At 42.8% G+C, this 18,853-nt stretch overlaps 1 protein-coding gene across 1 annotated transcript; it reads left to right on the top strand.

The window, feature by feature from the left end:
* LOC109845984 lies at positions 13,357 to 14,019 on the top strand. The gene has a single exon (XM_020415210.1). It carries the CDS (start codon positions 13,357 to 13,359, stop codon positions 14,017 to 14,019), a length of 663 nt encoding a protein of 220 aa, XP_020270799.1.

Here is an 18,853-nt window from a genome sequence, read left to right on the forward strand (position 1 = left end):
TCTGGTGTTTTCTTCGTCTGTTTCTACTTTTTTTAAGGGAAAACTGTGGGTTTTTTGTTCTTTTTATTTTGTTAAGAAACCCAAGGTTTCACCTTGATTTATTTTTAAGTACATCCACTTCTGAAATCGTTTTTAAACCCAAAATGACCATAATGAGTTAGTTTTAAACCCAATTATAGCGGTGTTTTCTTCGTCTGTTTCTACTTTTTTTAAGGGAAAACTGTGGGTTTTTTGTTCTTTTTATTTTGTTAAGAAACCCAAGGTTTCACCTTGATTTATTTTTAAGTACATCCACTTCTGAAATCGTTTTTAAACCCAAAATGACCATAATGAGTTAGTTTTAAACCCAATTATAGCAGCTTAAATCCAAACATAGCTATTGATACGACAAGTGTGGGAACTAAGACCCAATACAGTAATCGTACCCCAAATGATTCTCGAACATGGCGGGTTTGAACATAAATCAGGGCAAAACTTTGGTTTTATAGTTTTTCTCCATAAATGGGAAGAGGGGACGTTGTTCAAAATTGTATCTTAAATTGGATGTTGTTCAAAATTGCATCTTAAGTTGGTGATTTTTTAACGCAGGGTCTGATATAGCTGAAGGATACTAATGGAAGAAAAACCTAGGACAAATTTTAAAAACCAACCCATTTCCAAACTTATTCATCAAAAATGACCTCTTTGAAACTTATTTACCAAAAGCGACCCAGTTTCAGCCAGTTGGCTGAAACTGGGTCGTTTTTGGCAAAAAAAAACCAAACTCCATGAAAATCAGGGCTCTCTCATATGAGAATCCATGTAAAGTATGATGTTCATAGCCAAACTATCAATTAACAAGGTTGAGCGTATGCTGTAATCCGATGAGGATCTCTTTGATTTCTTGGTGGTTCAGCCACATCCAGTTTGTGACATTTCCTTTTGTTGGATTTTTTGGTCAAAACTGTTTTCCAAAATAAGTTTTCAAACTATATATATATTAACTATAAGTATTTTTCATAAATGCTTAGTAGTCTAGTGTAAAGTTTATGTTTTGGTGTATCAAAAGGTCCTTTGTTCGAGGCTTGCCAACGGCAAGCCGAGAAGTGTTTTATTTGAATTAATCTCTCATAAGTTCTAGTGGGTCGTGGGTCGTGGGCCGTGAGCCAATGAGCCGGGGATCGAGGCTAATCGGGTTGAGACGCTAAGTGGCGTTTTGTTAGGCGCACTTTGCACTTTGCACTGCTTCGCAGCATGCGGATGAGCTACGTATTCGCACGAGGGTGACCCTAGCGTTCTCGTAGTTTGACGATGTTCGTTCGTTCAACAAAGTTCATCTATCATACGAGGTTCGCCTGTTTGACGATGTTCGTTCGTTCGACGAGATTCATCTGTCATACGAGGTTTGCTTGTTTGATGAGGTTCATCTGTCATAAGAGGTTCGCCTGTTTGACAAGGTTCGCTCGATTGACGAGGTTCGTATGTCATACGAGGTTCGCATGTTTGACTATGTTCGCTCGTTCGACGAGGTTCGTCTGTCGTACGAGGTTCGTCTGTTTGACAACGTTCATTTGTCAAACGAGGTTCGTCTTATTTGCTGAGACGTGACCCTCACGTTTCATAGCAACGCGCCCATTGATTGCCTCGTATTCAGCAGTTACTACATGCAGCAGTTACAACAACATTAAGAGCAATTTAATGCATTGATATTATAATCTTAATTATCATTAAGAATTGTAACGGTCACATTAATTGCTAGTGACTCTTAAGCTGGCCTTAGAGGCCTATAAATAGTGCCATTGGGCAGCTCTTGGTTGCTGCTGAAAACTCTCTCGCTGATAAACACAAATATTCTCTATAATTTGACTGTGTTTCACCTATGGATTTATTGTTATTTGATGTATTTCCTTGCACTTTTGCCCTGTTAAGCTCCCTAGTTCTTGTTTACTGCTCTATTTATATATTGTGTAGGAATTACTGGAGCTTAGCACGGATTCGGAGTGAAAAAGGAATCAATGAATGCAAGGAAAGAAGGCTACACAGTCACCCTAGTGTTCAACAATACAGGCGTGTTGATTATAGAAGAAAAGCCCAGAAAGTAGAGCGAAATAGAGATAAACACGGTCTAGCCGTGTCGATCTACACAGCCGTGTCCGATATCGGTATTCAGTTATCACGCGATCTGAAGCAAGATTTGGAGTTATCTTTTAACACATCTTTCCCAGATTTAAAAGGGAGACGTCCTGAAGCATCGGAAAAAAAAGCAGAGGCTGGAGATCTGGATTTTTCTTTCTTCTTCTCTTCTTCTCTCTAAAAACTCTTAGATTAAGTTTTCTTTTGATTTGGAACCTGCTGTTTGTGGAGAATTGTGTGCAACTTCAACACCACAGTTTATCTTTCTGATCTATCTTAATTTCTAGTTTATGATTATGATCTTATATATTGTTATCATGTTTTCTATTTCAATTATGTGTGAGTAATTGTCTTATCTGGGATTGAACTAGGTTCGGCCATGGTTATGAATTATGAACTGATTGTTGTTGTTATTGACTGTTCGATTTGCATTATTCAATTACTAGTATCTAATTGCCTAGGGTTAATTCAATTGGTCACTGATTTAATTCTTTTAGGATGTTGATTTGAACTGAAAGGTTAGATTAACGCCAAAAAATAGTAATTGAACAAGAATTAATTGATCACAAAAGTAGGTTAATTATTCTTGAGAACATGAGGGATTAACAAGAACTTAATGGGTTTAATTTAGTTCAACACCATGAAAATAGGTTGTTAGGCTAAATTAGGAACAACTTTTAGTCGTTGAAAGAGACTAATAGTTATCATAGGTTAGTCGTTATTAATGCATTGAGAGATTCGATAACAATTGATTAATTTGTTGATTCAAACTAGAGTTGAAACCGAAGTTCAATCCTAGATCCTTTTAATTGAGTGAATTCGCCATTGATACTAGTTAGCGCGTTCGTTTTTGATAGTCAAAAATCATACTTTTTAGCACGATTGGTTTAGATAGTCACAAAATAGTGAAAATCAGTAATTAACAACGAAGTTCCTGAGGATACAACCTTGCATCGCTATAACGATATCCGTGCACTTGCGGATTTGAGTGAACAAGTTTTTGGCGCCGTTGCCGAGGACTTCGGCATTGTTAATATTGACTTTTTCATTATTTGACTAGACTAGACATTTTCTTTCATTTATTTTTTTTTATTTTTTTTCATTTGACTTGTTCCTTTTTTTGTGCAGGCAACCTTGTATGCCCAGATCCTTACGACTTGGAGAACCAATCGAGTGTGATCCCGAGATTGAAAGGACCTTGCGTCATATTAGGAAGAACGCATGAGAAACAAAGGATAATTTGAAAAGAAAAAAGATGGGAGACCAAGAAAACCAAGGCAATCAGGACCGATCCTTGAAGGAGTTTGCATCACCAACCACCCATAGCTCCCAATCAAGCATCCTAAAGCCTAATGTTGCTGCCAACAACTTCGAACTCAAGCCCTCACTCCTCTCCATGGTTCAGCAAAACCAATTTGGAGGCACTCCAACCGAAGACCCAAACCTCCATATCTCAATCTTTCTGGAGTATTGTGACACCCTGAAGATGAATGGAGTGTCGAACGATGCAATCAAACTAAGGTTGTTTCCCTTCTCACTAAGAGACAAGGCAAGGGCTTGGCTGCAATCACTTCCACCGGGCTCCATCACTACATAGGACCAACTCTCAGAAGCGTTCCTTGCTAAGTACTTCCCTCCGAGCAAAACAGCCCAATTGAGAAATCAGTTAACAACCTTCACTCAAAAAGAAGGGGAGTCATTGTATGATGCATGGGAGAGGTATAAGGATCTTCTGAGGATGTGTCCACATCACGGGTTGGAGGTGTAAAACCCCGAAAATTTCTATAATACATAGGTGTGAATTATTAATAATAAATATTTCCCTTGTGATGAATAATCATATATATACACATATATATGTCATATGAATGTAATTATCTATGTTTGAGAACCCAACAAGTGATTATAAGTGAGAGAAATCGAGTGTTTTGGCTAGCGTGTGTAGTGCCTGGCAGCAGGCATTTTTATGCTGAGCGGTCGACCGACACGGTCGACCGTGGCGGTCGACCGCACCGGTCGACCGATCAGCGGTTATTGAGTTTTCCAGAATTCGGGTCCAATCGGGTTCGGGTCGGGTTTTGGTGAGTTGATATATATATTTCTGCCCGAGAGAACCTCTCCCAGATCTGAGTTTTCAAAACCCTAGCCTCCTTTCTCTCCCCTCTCAAAACCCTAGCTGGCATTGGTGATTTGGGGAAGTTTTTGAAGATTTTCAACGGGATTCTGGATTTCCAGCGAAGGGAACCTATTGCAGATCTAGGGCTTTCATCAGCACCCAAGGCGAGTAATCTCTCGCTCAACCCCCATCCCTTTCAATTTAATGTCAAGGACTGAGTTTTATTGGGTTTTGTTGAGCCAAATTCGTATTTTTGAATAACTAATAGATTATTATGGCATAGAATATGGATTTGGGATTTTATCTGTTTTAAAAACTCACCAACATTTCTGATAACAGATCTAGATCTGAAAATATCTAATAAAAGAGTAAAAACCCTTTTTGTTTATTATTAACTGTGATTAAATCGTGTTTATACATTTATGGGATCTTGGTGGCAGAGTTTTAAGGGTTATATTCATGATTTCACTGATCTATAACGTTCTATAAAATCTAGGTTTTGTTCTACAAAATTTTGTTTCAGGCTTCGAGCTGACAGAAACCCAGACTTGGGTTTCTGTCCGCTCGGCGGTCGACCGACGCGGTCGACCGCTGAGCTCGTTTTGAGTTTTCGGTCGACCGCGACATTATTTCGGTCGACCGCGACATTATTATTCGGTCGACCGCGACGTTCTTCCGGTCGACCGCCAGTTGCATACCAGAGTGCGGTCGACCGGTGCGGTCGATCGCCGTGTTATCTGTTTGTACATGTCCTGTTTTGTGTATTTTGAATATTTCACTCAGGTTTGAGAGTTTGACTGGACCATCTGACATTTGTATTTAGTCTTTCTATGTACCCAAGCACGATAGATGACCTAAGGGTACCAATTATGGATATATTCACTGACTTGACTGTGAATTAATATAGGTAGATCTCATTATGTATCCCAGTGATATTTTCACCAGTTCACAGTCCTCGTGTTGGACTATAATCCATAGAAGTCCTCGTGTTGGACTATAATCCATAGAAGTCCTCGTGTTGGACTTTAAATTCATTCCAGTCCTCGTGTTGGACATTTGCCACTTAGTCTATGAGTTTGGAAAAACTACGACATAAATAGTTCCTGATTTGGACACAGTTCTTAACCCTGCATATGACATCTTCACAGAAGTTCATGACATGATGTTAACATGACACTTATGCAAGTAGTAATATGACATTCATGTTAGCTATGGTTTGGCACTGTAAATTGTTCTGAGATTAGCTGTATTTTCTTGATTTATTGTTTCTGTATTAGAACCTCGGGTTTGGTGTTTAGAGATTTACAAATTTGAGATACAAGGTATATACATGAGGGTTTCCTTGTTTGGATTATTTCGCTCGACGTACCTATTCTCGTGTTGTAAATTTCTAAATACTAACGCCCTCTTTAGTAGGATCAATGATTTTAGATCTATTATATATTATCAGTATTTTCTTATATAATGAGCCATTTTCCCTTGGGGTTGGTTGTGATGTTACTCGCTAGCGCTTTGACGCTCGTTGCCCCTCCCCCTTTCAGGTCACGAGCCAGGAGCACGGAGTGTCGCAGGTTGAGAGCGGACCACTTTAGTGTTCAGCTTACTTTCTGGTTTTGTAGTATTTTCTTGAGCTCCACTGTAGTGTGGTTAGACATTTGAGGGTATTATTCTAGAATTTGTAAAGGTTGTGTGCCTTATTTCCCTATTCATCAGATATTTGTATTTGAGACTTGTTGAGTATTTTAGATTATCTACTCAGATCTTGACTATGTATTTCTGTATTGTTGGATGATGAGATTTATGTGACGATTATCATTTCATCAGTATTCCTTGTATTATCTTTCACCTGTTTCGTACCTACACCAGTTATTGATTCTACTAGATAGATGTTAATTGTGATGGTGAAACATGTTATTGCACGGTGTGGTGCATAGCAGGTTTGACATCCTAGGTTTCACCTCGGACTGCAGCCTTGTGTGAACCCAGGGGCGTCACAGTTGGTATCAGAGCTCTAGTTCCAGTATCCTTAGGATCATCCTGTGTTGAGTCGTGGAGCTAGGATAGAGTTTCTTAGGATTCATGTATAGAGTCCGAAAGAATTTCCTAGTACGAGTGAGGACGATATATGCGTATATCTCAAAAAAATTAAGAATTTTTTTTATGTCAACTATTTTATATAAATTCAAAGTATTGGTGTGAATACTATATGTTGTGAAAACTTCAATACGATACGTTATTTATAAAGACCTATTTGACTCATGAATTTTTTTATTTTTCTTACCATCAGGGGAGAGATGGCAGGACGAGGTAGACCCCGTACCAGGAGAGCTAGCCAGGCAGAGGATAGGACCACAGAGCAGGAGGCTTGGCTCCGTATAGTGGAGAGGTATCAGAAGATGAGGGCACCAGAGTTCCAGGGGTCACCAGACCCTCTTGCAGCCCATAAATGGAAGGAGGATGTGAGCAACATTCTCAATATACTCGGTGTAGATTTAGTCCAGAAGCAAAGAATGGCATCCTACAGCCTGAAGGGAGATGCCGGGAGGTGGTACCGACTCCAGTTCACTCCAGAGCAGAGACTGACCCTCACATGGGAGGACTTTATGTATTTCTTCGATGGGCAGTACATTTCTTCTGCAGCACGGACTGGGAAGGAGCTTGAGTTGTCCCGATTGACTCAGGGGGACATGTCAGTGGCGGATTTTGAGAGCCGGTTCATGGAGCTATTGCATTTCACGGGCATGTGGCAGACAGGAGAGCGTCAGGCTCAGATGTTCTTAGCTGGGCTTTGCCCTAATCTCCGACGGTACCTCGTGTCGAGGAGATTTTATTCAATCAGGGAGGTAGCTGAGGCTGCCACTTCTCAGGAGATTGAGACTACTATGTTCCAGAAGGACAAGGAAGGGAAGGCCAAGACAGGACAGGGCAGCGACAAGGGCAAGAACAAGAGAGGTTTTTCTGGACATCAGCAGCAGCATCAGGGCCCTTATAAAAGGGGACCCCAACAGGATCAGAGAGCGCATCAGCAGCGCAAGTTCCAGGGATCCTGTTTTAACTATCACAAGGTCGAACATAAGGCATCAGAGTGCCGCAGCGCACCAGCAGGTGCCCAGCAGGGCAAAGGTCCGAACCAGCAGCAGCAGCAGCGCCAGCAGGGCAGAGGTCAGGGCCAACAGAACAGGCTTGAGGCACCGCCAGCAGCTCAGAGGACTGATCGCATGCATTTATGGCTAGACTCCAGCTAGTAGCTCAGGCCCTAGACACCCCTCTATCTGTTTCCACCCCTTTAGGTGAGGTATCGCTCCTGGAGAGCGTTTGTAGGAGGTGTACCGTCAGTCTAGACGAGTCAGAGTTCATATTGGATTTGATAGTGTTGCATATGTCCGAGTTCAATGTTATCCTTGGTATGGATTGGTTGTCTTCCTACCATATTAGTATTGACTGCTTTGCGAAGACAGTCAAGCTGCGAGCGTCCGATGGGTCCGAGATGATTGTAGCTACCTCTCAGGGCAACCGATTTGCGGAGTCATTTTTGGCGTACATCGAGGAGGTGATGCGACGGGATCAGGGAGCCGAGCTATTGGAGACTAGAGTTGTCTCAGATTATCATGATGTCTTTCAGGACATACCTGGGTTACCTCCTGTGAGAGAGGTCGAGTTCTGTATTGAGTTGCAGCCAGGCACAGCCCCGATATCCTGCGCACCCTATCGCATGGCACCAGCTGAGATGAGAGAGCTGCAGACCCAGTTGGACGAGTTGTTAGCTCAGGGTTTTATTCGTCGGAGTCATTCTCCGTGGGGCGCGCCGGTCCTCTTCGTGAAGAAGAAGGATGGTAGTATGAGGTTATGCATAGATTATAGAGAGTTGAACAAGGTCATTATCCGGAATAGGTACCCACTACCTAGGATTTATGACTTGTTTGACCAGTTGCAGGGAGCACAGTATTTCTCGAAGATTGATCTTCGTTCTATCTATCATCAGTTGCGGGTTCGGGAGATGGATATTCCCAAGACCGCTTTTCTTACTCGATATGGATCCTTCAAGTTCTTGGTCATGCCATTTGGGTTGACCAATGCACCCGCGGTATTCATGGATTTGATGAACCAGGTTTTTCGTCCTTTCTTAGATCAGTTTATGATCGTCTTCATCGACGATATTCTCATTTACTCGAGATCGGAAGCAGATCATGAGGAGCATCTACGGATAGCGTTGAGGACCCTTCAGGAGTACCAGTTGTATGCTAAGTTTAGCAAGTGTGAGTTTTGGCTTTTAGAAGTCAAATTTCTTGGCCACGTCATCAGTAGAGAGGGTATAGCAGTAGACCCGGCTAAGGTCACGGCAGTTCTTGATTGGGAGCCACCGAAGACAGTGTCAGAGATCCGCAGCTTTTTGGGTTTAGCTGGATATTACAGGAAGTTCATTCAGGACTTCTCGAAGATTGCGATGCCGATTACACGCCTTACGAAGAAGGGTGTACGATATTTTGAAGGCTAAGCTGACTACAGCGCCAGTTCTGACCATTCCGAACAGCGACAGGACATTCGTTGTGTATACAGATGCGTCGTTGGCAGGCTTAGGAGGCGTATTGATGCAGACTCAGAGGGTAGTAGCCTATATCTCACGGCAGTTGAGGGTGCATGAGCAGAACTACCCGACTCATGACTTGGACTTAGCAACAGTGGTGTTTGCACTGAAGACATGGAGGCACTACTTGTATGGAGTACAGTTTGAGCTATTCACAGACCATCAAAGTCTGAAGTACCTCTTTTCTCAGAAGGAACTCAATCAGAGGCAGAGGAGGTGGATTGAGTTCATCAAGGACTACGAGTTCGTGATTCAGTATCATCCAGGAAAGGCGAACGTCGTAGCAGATGCTTTGAGTAGGAAGCGTCGGCATAGAGTGGCGGCTTTGAGGTGTTCCTTGTACAGAGATCTTATCACCCTTAGCCAGTTTGACATTAGACCCGAGATTGGAGAAACCAGTGCATTCTTGGGAGCTATGTCAGTGCAGCCATCTTGGAGTGACAGGGTTGTCAGAGCTCAGTTGGAGGACTCTTGGATTCAAACCCGTAAGGGGGAGGTTTCCAAAGAGCCTAAGGCGGACTGGACCATTGGAGCAGATGGAGGATTACGGATGAAGGGTAGATTGGTCATGCCAGCCAGTGCAGAGTTGAAGAGGGAGTTATTTGACGAGGCGCACCGTACTCGGTACACAGTCGTCCAGGGACTACCAAGATGTACAAAGACCTGAAGAGGCGTTTCTGGTGGAGTGGTATGCGGAGAGAGATTGCAGACTATGTGGCTAGATGTTTTACCTGTCAGCAGGTGAAGGCAAAGCATCAGAGACCGGCAGGGACACTTCAGCCTTTACCCATTCCAGAGTGGAAGTGGGCAGATATTTCCATGGATTTTATTGTGGGGTTGCCGAAGTCGAAGAAGGGGAATGATTCAGTTTGGGTGATAGTGGACCGGTTAACGAAGTCAGCACATTTTATTCCCACTTATATAGCCGAGACTTATGCGAGGATCTTCATTCGGGAGATAGTTCGACTCCACGGGGTTCCGGACACGATCGTGTCGGATCGAGGATCGGTGTTTACTTCACATTTTTGGAGGAGTTTCCAGGACTCATTTGGCAGCACACTATCTTATAGCAGTGTATTCCACCCCCAGACAGATGGCCAGACGGAGAGGGTGAATCAGGTGTTGGAGGACATGTTGCGGGCATGTGTCATTGACTTCCAAGGTAGTTGGGAGGATCATATTCCATTGGTAGAATTTGCTTATAACAACAGTTATCAAGCGACGATCGGCATGGCTCCGTATGAGGCATTGTACGGGAGGCCCTGTAGATCGCCGATATGTTGGGCAGAGCCAGAGGACAGCTTGATGCTTGGGCCAGAGCTAGTGAGGCAGACTACCGAGAAGGTAGCATTAATCAGGGAACAGATTTTAGCCGCTCAGAGTCGGCAGAAGAGTTATGCAGATAAGAGGCGAAGACCCTTGGAGTTTCAGGTGGGAGACTCAGTCATGCTGAAGGTATCACCTATGAAGGGCGTACAGCGATTTGGGAGACGGGGGAAGCTTGCACCGAGATATATCGGGCCGTTTCAGATTCTAGAGCGCATTGGAGCCGTGTCATACAGACTAGATCTTCTCGCATCTATGTCTAGTATACACAATGTGTTCCATATTTCTATGCTCAAGAAGCATTTGTATGATGAGGAGCAGCAACGAGTATTGGATGCACCGGAGATCGCACTTCAGGATGATTTGACCACTATTGAGATTCCGGTTTGTATTCTTGCCAGAGAGGACAAGAGGCTTAGGAACAAGGTAATTCCCTTGGTGAAAGTTCAGTGGGAACCGAGGAGGCATTGAAGAGATTTCTTGGGAGCGCGAGGAGGACATGCGTCGTGACTACCCACACTTGGTTGAGCAGGTAAATAAATTCTTGTTTTGATTTCATGTCTTAACTTATGTACATATCCTTGGTTATGTTTACATTTAACGCTATAATGAGAATACTTTCGCTTAATTTTTAATCTGTTGGAACACATGGTATATGTATGGGGTGTTCCTTGTTTGGATTTTTTGCCCGATGTACTAGTTCCACTAGATTAGGATTTGAGCGAGAACATTATCATTTTAGATCGTTAAGCGAAAATATCTCGATAAGGTTATATAAGAGTTCATATTTCAAAGTTCGTACGAATTCCGAATTTCGAGGACGAAATTCTTTTAAGGGGGGAAGAATGTAAAACCCCGAAAATTTCTATAATACATAGGTGTGAATTATTAATAATAAATATTTCCCTTGTGATGAATAATCATATATATACACATATATATGTCATATGAATGTAATTATCTATGTTTGAGAACCCAACAAGTGATTATAAGTGAGAGAAATCGAGTGTTTTGGCTAGCGTGTGAAGTGCCTGGCAGCAGGCATTTTTAAGCTGAGCGGTCGACCGGCGCGGTCGACCGTGGCGGTCGACCGCACCGGTCGACCGATCAGCGGTTATTGAGTTTTCCAGAATTCGGGTCCAATCGGGTTCGGGTCGGGTTTTGGTGAGTTGATATATATATTTCTGCCCGAGAGAACCTCTCCCAGATCTGAGTTTTCAAAACCCTAGCCTCCTTTCTCTCCCCTCTCAAAACCCTAGCTGGCATTGGTGATTTGGGGAAGTTTTTGAAGATTTTCAGTGGGATTCTGGATTTCCAGCGAAGGGAATCAACCTATTGCAAATCTAGGGCTTTCATCAGCACCCAAGGCGAGTAATCTCTCGCTCAACCCCCACCCCTTTCAATTTAATGTCAAGGACTGAGTTTTATTGGGTTTTGTTGAGCCAAATTCGTATTTTTGAATAACTGGTAGATTATTATGGCATAGAATATGGATTTGGGATTTTATGGCATAGAATACGGGCAGGGTATATGCAGTGGTTCCTCGTGATCATGGCGCCAGCGGAGCTGTAGTGGAGGGTACATTCTATGTGAACTCTCTTCCCGCCCGTATTCTTTTCGATTCGGGAGCTTCGCATTCATTCATCTCGCATGCATTGACACCCCTTTATCAGTTTCCACCCCTTTAGGTGAGGTATCGCTTTTGGAGAGCGTTTGTAGGAGGTGTACCGTCAGTTTAGACGAGTCGGAGTTCATAGTCGATTTGATAGTGTTGCATATGTCCGAGTTCGATGTCATCCTTAGTATGGATTGGTTGTCTTCCTACCATATTAGTATTGACTGCTTTGCGAAGACAGTCAAGCTGCGAGTGTCCGATGGGTTCGAGATGATTGTAGCTACCTCTCAGGGCAACCGATTTGCGGAGTCATTTTTGGCGTACATCGAGGAGGTGATGCGACGGGATCAGGGAGCTGAGCTATTGGAGACTAGAGTTGTCTCAGATTATCAGGATGTCTTTTAGGACATACCTGGGTTACCTCCTGTGAGAGAGGTCGAGTTCTGTATTGAGTTGCAGCTAAGCACAACCCCGATATCCCGCGCACCCTATCACATGGCACCAGCTGAGATGAGAGAGCTGCAGACCCAGTTGGACGAGTTGTTAGCTCAGGGTTTTATTCGTCGGAGTCATTCTCCGTGGGGCGCGCCGGTCCTCTTCGTGAAGAAGAAGGATGGTAGTATGAGGTTATGCATAGATTATAGAGAGTTGAACAAGGTCACTATCCGGAATAGGTACCCACTACCTAGGATTTATGACTTGTTTGACCAGTTGCAGGGAGCGCAGTATTTCTCGAAGATTGATCTTCGTTCTGGCTATCATCAAGTGCGGGTTCGGGAGATGGATATTCCCAAGACCGCTTTTCTTACTCGATATGGATCCTTCGAGTTCTTGGTCATGCCATTTGGGTTGACCAATGCACCCGCGGTATTCATGGATTTGATGAACCGGGTTTTTCGTCCTTTCTTAGATCAGTTTGTGATCGTCTTCATCGACGATATTCTCATTTACTCGAGATCGGAGGCAGATCATGAGGAGCATCTACGGATAGCGTTGAGGACCCTTCAGGAGCACCAGTTGTATGCTAAGTTTAGCAAGTGTGAGTTTTGGCTTTCAGAAGTCAAATTTCTTGGCCACGTCATCAGTAGAGAGGGTATAGCAGTGGACCCGGCTAAGGTCACGGCAGTTCTTGATTGGGAGCCACCGAAGACGGTGTCAGAGATCCGCAGCTTTTTGAGTTTAGCTGGATATTACAGGAAGTTCATTCAGGACTTCTCGAAGATTGCGATGCCGATTACACGCCTTACAAAGAAGGGTGTACAGTTCATATGGAGCAGGGAGTGCCAGGAGGCCTTTGATATTTTGAAGGCTAAGCTGACTACAACGCCAGTTCTGACCATTCCGAACAGCGACAGGACATTCGTTGTGTATACAGATGCGTCCCAGAACCCAAATCCTCACTCTAATTTTCGACCTCCAAGTTTTCAAGCCCCTAGACTCCCTTACCCCAGTCCCCAAAAGTCTAACTTAGAGAGCTTGATGGAGAATTTTGTGTCATCCCAGAATAAACAAAATAAAGAATTTAGAAATCAGAATAGAATTATGAGCGATGCCATCTAGAACCTAACTTCTAAGATTGACTCTTTAGCCACCCATAATAAAATGTTAGAGAATCAGATCACTCAAGTGGCCCAACAATCTAGCTCTTCTTCCAGACCTTCTGGGATGTTTCCTGGGCAACCTGAAACTAACCCAAAGGGATCTATCAATGCCATCACACTTAGGAGTGGAAAAGAGTTAGTGGGACCAATGATGAGGAATGACCATAAGGATGTGGTTGATGAGAGTGAGAAGTTAGTGTCAAGTGAGAAAGAGCACAGTAGTGAGCAAGTTGAGAGATATGTTGCCCCTTTACCTTATAAGCCTCCACTACCCTTCCCTCAAAGGCAAGTTAAAGCTAAGTTGGAAAAACAATTTGGGAAATTCATAGAAATATTAAAAAAATTGCATATTAACATCCCATTTGTTGAAGTCATTTCCCAAATGCCATCCTATGCCAAATTCTTAAAGGAGATTCTATCAAATAAGAGGCGATTAGAGGAATATGAGACTGTAGCCTTGACCCAAGAGTGTAGTGACATCATACAAAATAAGCTACCACCTAAGCTTAAAGATCCTGGTTCATTTTCAATCCCTTGCACAATTGGTGACATGTCAATTAATCGTTCTCTATGTGATCTCAGTGCTAGTGTCAGTCTTATGCCATTGTCTATATGTAACAAGTTGCAGATGGGATACTTGAAGCCCACTACTATCTCCCTCTAATTGGCGGATCGATCGGTTAAACGTATGGTAGGTATATTAGAGGATGTACCTATCCAAGTTGGTAAATTCTACATTCCGGTTGATTTTGTTATTCTTGAAATTAAGGAGGATTCTCAAATCCCCATTATATTGGGAAGACCTTTCCTTCCTACTGCTGGAGCAGTAATTGATGTGAAGAATGGAAAGCTCTCTCTCAATATAGGGGATGAAAATGTGAATTTTGACTTGTTTTATGCTATGAAATTTCCACTAATTGATGATACTTGTTGTAGGATTGATACAATTGATATGGTGGTTAGAGAAGACTTTATTAAATGCATCTCAAGTGATCCACTTGAGAAATGCTTAGTAGAGAATGAGGCACCAGTTGACGATGATCAGGAAGTACCTTCCTATGTTACGATGCTTGATGAAAGTCCAACCTGCACCAAAATCACCTACAGCAAAGGACCTGATCCTTCCTATGTTACGATGCTTGATGAAAGTCCAACCTGCACCAAAATCACCTACAGCAAAGGACCTGATACAGTGGCCGAAACTGCAAAAGAGTTGAATGCCCAGGTTGTGTCCATGGACACAGCCGTGTCAAAAAGCAGCAGAAACAACCCAGAACAGGTTTGTGAAGGGAAAACTGCACCCAAGGTAGAACTAAAACCACTCCCCTCCTCGCTAAGGTATGAATTCTTGGACGCCAATGGTGAATACCCTGTAATTGTTAATGCTGATTTAAGTCACCAGGAAGTTGAGAAATTGCTTAAGGTTCTAAGGTTACATAGGGATGCGATAGGTTATTCCATAGACGATATTAAGAGCATTAATCCATCCATTTGCATGCATCGAATTTTGCTAGAAGAAGGGTACAAAACTTCCATTGAACATCAAAGAAGGCTAAACCCGAACATGAAAGAAGTCGTTAGGAAAGAGGTGCTGAAACTACTTGATGCGGGGATCATCTATCCTATCTCAGATAGCGAATGGGTGAGCCCAGTTCAAGTAGTACCTAAAAAGGGAGGTATAACAGTTGTCAAAAATGAAAAAAAAATGAGCTAATCCCCACTAGAACAGTCACCGGTTGGCGCATGTGCATTGATTATCGAAAACTTAATAAAGCTACCAGAAAAGATCATTTTCCCCTCCCTTTTATCGATCAAATGTTAGAGAGGCTCCCTCCCTTTTATCGATCAAATGTTAGAGAGGCTGGCTAGGCATTCTTATTTCTGTTATCTAGATGGGTGTTCGGTATTCTTTCAAATCCTAATTCATCCTAGCGATCAAGAGAAGACAACATTTACATGTCCATATGGCACTTTTGCTTATAGGAGAATGCCATTTGGCTTATGTAACGCCCCTGCAACTTTTCAAAGATGTATGATGGCCATATTTTCTGATTTTATTGAGAACATTATGGAGGTCTTTATGAATGATTTTTCAATCTATGGAATTTTTTTTTATGACTGTTTGCATAACCTTGCTAAGGTCTTAAAGAGATGTAAAGAAATGAACATTGTGTTAAATTAGGAGAAGTGTCATTTTATGGTACAAGAAGGAATTGTTTTGGGTCATTTAATTTCTAAGCGGGGTATTGAAGTGGATAGAACTAAAATTGATATCATTGCTAAGATGCCACCACCGACTAATGTAAAAGGAGTTAGGAGCTTTTTAGGCCATGCCGGGTTCTATAGGCGTTTCATTAAAGATTTTTCTAAAATTGCCAAACCCTTAACCCGCTTGCTTATAAAAGATGTTCCCTTTGCATTTGATCAATCTTGTTTTGATGCTTTTGACAGGTTAAAGGAAGCTTTGACAACTTCCCCAGTTATGAGACCACCTGATTGGAGCATTCCATTCGAGATTATGTGCGACGCAAGTGACTATTCTATCGGGGCCGTTCTTGGGCAAAGAAAAGAAGGGAAAATATACGCTATATACTATGCCAGTAGAACAATGGATGAAGCTCAGATGAACTATGCGACAACAGAAAAAGAACTCCTAGCCGTAGTGTTTGCCTTGGATAAATTCCAATCATACCTTGTTGGGTCGAAGGTCATAGTATTCACAGATCACGCTGCTTTGAAGTACCTCTTGGCTAAAAAGGATGCAAAACCACGACTGCTAAGGTGGATTCTCTTATTACAGGAGTTTGATCTCGAGATAAAAGACAAGAAAGGAACTGACAATGTGGTGGCTGATCATCTCTCTAGGCTCAGGCAAGAAATGGATCAAGGAGAAGGTGAAAAGGAGCCATTTGATGATTCATTCCCAGATGACAACCTGTTTGCTGTTACAAGTCTTCAAGCCCCTTGGTTCGTTGATTTTGTGAACTATATTTCTTGTGGGGAATTACCACCTGAATTGTCCTATCAACAACACAAGAAGTTCCTATCGGATGTCAAGCACTATTATTGGGATGAACCTTGTCTTTATAAGCGTTGTGCAGATGAAGTATTTAGAAGATGCCTGCTTGAAGAGGAGGTATTGGATGTCATATCCCACTGTCATTCTTCACCATACGGAGGTCATGCAAGCACCACCAAGACCGCCGCTAAAGTTTTGCAATCTGGGTTCTATTGGCCTTCACTTTTCAAGAATGTGAGACGTTTCACGCTTAGTTGTGATCGTTGTCAACGGACAGGAAATATCTCACGGAGGAACGAGATGCCACTAAATAACATTTTTGAAGTCGAACTCTTCGACGTGTGGGGGATTGACTTCATGGGACCTTTTTCACCATTACGCAACAACAAGTATATATTAGTAGCAGTGGATTACGTATCAAAATGGGCTGAAGCTTTAGCATCCCCAACAAATGATGTGAAAGTGGTGGTCAAATTATTTCAAAGGGTCATTTTCTCCCGGTTTGGTGTCCCAAGAGGTGTAATCAGTGATGGAGGATCTCACTTTGCAAACAGGGTCCTAAGTACGCTTTTAAGGAAGTACGGAGTAACTCACAAAATGGCTACACCGTATCATCCTCAAACAAGTGGCCAGGTAGAGATCACTAATCGAGAAATCAAAGGAATCTTGGAGAAGACAGTGTCTCGTTCAAGAAAAGATTGGTCTATGAAGGTAGATGATGTTCTTTGGGTATATCGGACAGCTTATAAGACTCCTATAGGTATGGCACCATTCAGGTTGGTCTATGGGAAATCATGTCATTTACTAATTGAAGTGGAACATAAGGCACATTGGGCTATCATCAGAATCCGAGCCTCGCTCAGCTACATCTGCTGAACATTCATTTAGATTTGAAAGAAGCAGGAGAACAGAGAAAGCTTCAACTAAATGAACTCGATGAATTGAGGTTGGATGCATATGAGAATGCCAAGATTTATAAAAAAAGAACAAAGAAGTGGCATGATCAACACATCCTTCGTAAAGAATTTACAGAAGGGGACCTGGTACTTTTGTTTAATTCTTGACTCAAGCTTTTTCCGGGAAAACTTCGTTCGAGGTGGTCTGGACCATTCCAAGTGCGTAAAGTATACCCATTTGGGGCTGTCGAAGTATGGAGTGAAGCCACGAGAACCTTCAAGGTCAATGGACAGCGATTAAAGTATTATTTCGCAGGAACTCCGATCGAGAAGTTGGGTACTTTTACCCTTCCCTATCCATCATCATTGTAAATGACAAAGGGAAAATAGGTAACAGAGAGTTCAAGGCTAAAGAGGACAGAAGGAAAAATATTGAATACACAGTTTACACGGCTAGGCCGTGTCCACCAACACGGCCGTGTAGCAGTCGGGACGGTCTTCATCTCATTTCCAGAGTCTACCACACCCTGGGAAGGTGTCCACCACACCCATGCTTCCCTATCCATCATCATTGTAAATGACAAAGGGAAAATAGGTAACAGAGAGTTCAAGGCTAAAGAGGACAGAAGGAAAAATATTGAATACACAGTTTACACGGCTAGGCCGTGTCCACCAACACGGCCGTGTAGCAGTCGGGACGGTCTTCATCTCATTTCCAGAGTCTACCACACCCTGGGAAGGTGTCCACCACACCCATGCCAAACCCAATTCATTGACTTCCCCATTAACTTCCCCCCATACTTCCCCTACTCATCATCCCACCCCATGCCGAAGTTCTCATTACACATTAACTCTTCTCTAACCCAAAGCTAGGAATGACTCCAACACCAAGACCATACCTCTGCAGTTCCAACGAGAGAAGCACCGTCCCGCAACTCCAACAATCTCCCATTCATCAACTGAGGAACAGAACTCATCCATTCAGCCCCATGGCTTCAAAACGCAGAAAAAGTAATGACGCAACAACCTCCAACTCACCGACAGCATTACAACACCGGTCTACAAGGGGTACCCCTACAACAACCGGCTCCACACACTTCGCTCCATGGTGCATCCACATCTAGTGCGTCCCCCAATTGGATCAACAGGTTCAACATGTTGGAGCGGGGGCAACAACAATTGAAAGAGTCTGTCCACTCATTACGACAAGATATGGGCACACAATTCACTGTCATTAACGTGTGTCTGGATGGTTTTGGCACTACACTAGGGACGATGAACCAGTTGATACAAGATTTGCACCACTTTTCTCTACCTCATCCTTATGCACCTCCACCGCCACCTCAATGAGCGGTGAGTCCCTCTTATCCTCCTTTCAATTACTCAAACACATTGGGGACAATGTGCAATTCAAGCATTGGGGGATTGTGTGTGTTGGGATGATGTTTCATGTATGCTTTAGTGTTTTTGAGTGCTTGTTTTCTGTGTTGGGATTTTTCATTATGATTAAAAAAAAAGAGTACCACTGTTTGAAAACTCTTCTAACACATGCATCAATTATTTCACATGCCCCATTGTAAAAA

This window comes from Asparagus officinalis, chromosome 6 (genome assembly GCF_001876935.1).
Source record: "Asparagus officinalis chromosome 6, Aspof.V1, whole genome shotgun sequence".
In the NCBI taxonomy this organism is placed as follows: Eukaryota; Viridiplantae; Streptophyta; class Magnoliopsida; order Asparagales; family Asparagaceae; genus Asparagus; species Asparagus officinalis.

Excerpts from the sequence above, each read along its gene's own strand:
- LOC109845984 (XM_020415210.1), top strand. The coding sequence starts at position 13,357 with ATGTTAGAGAATCAGATCACTCAAGTGGCCCAACAATCTAGCTCTTCT.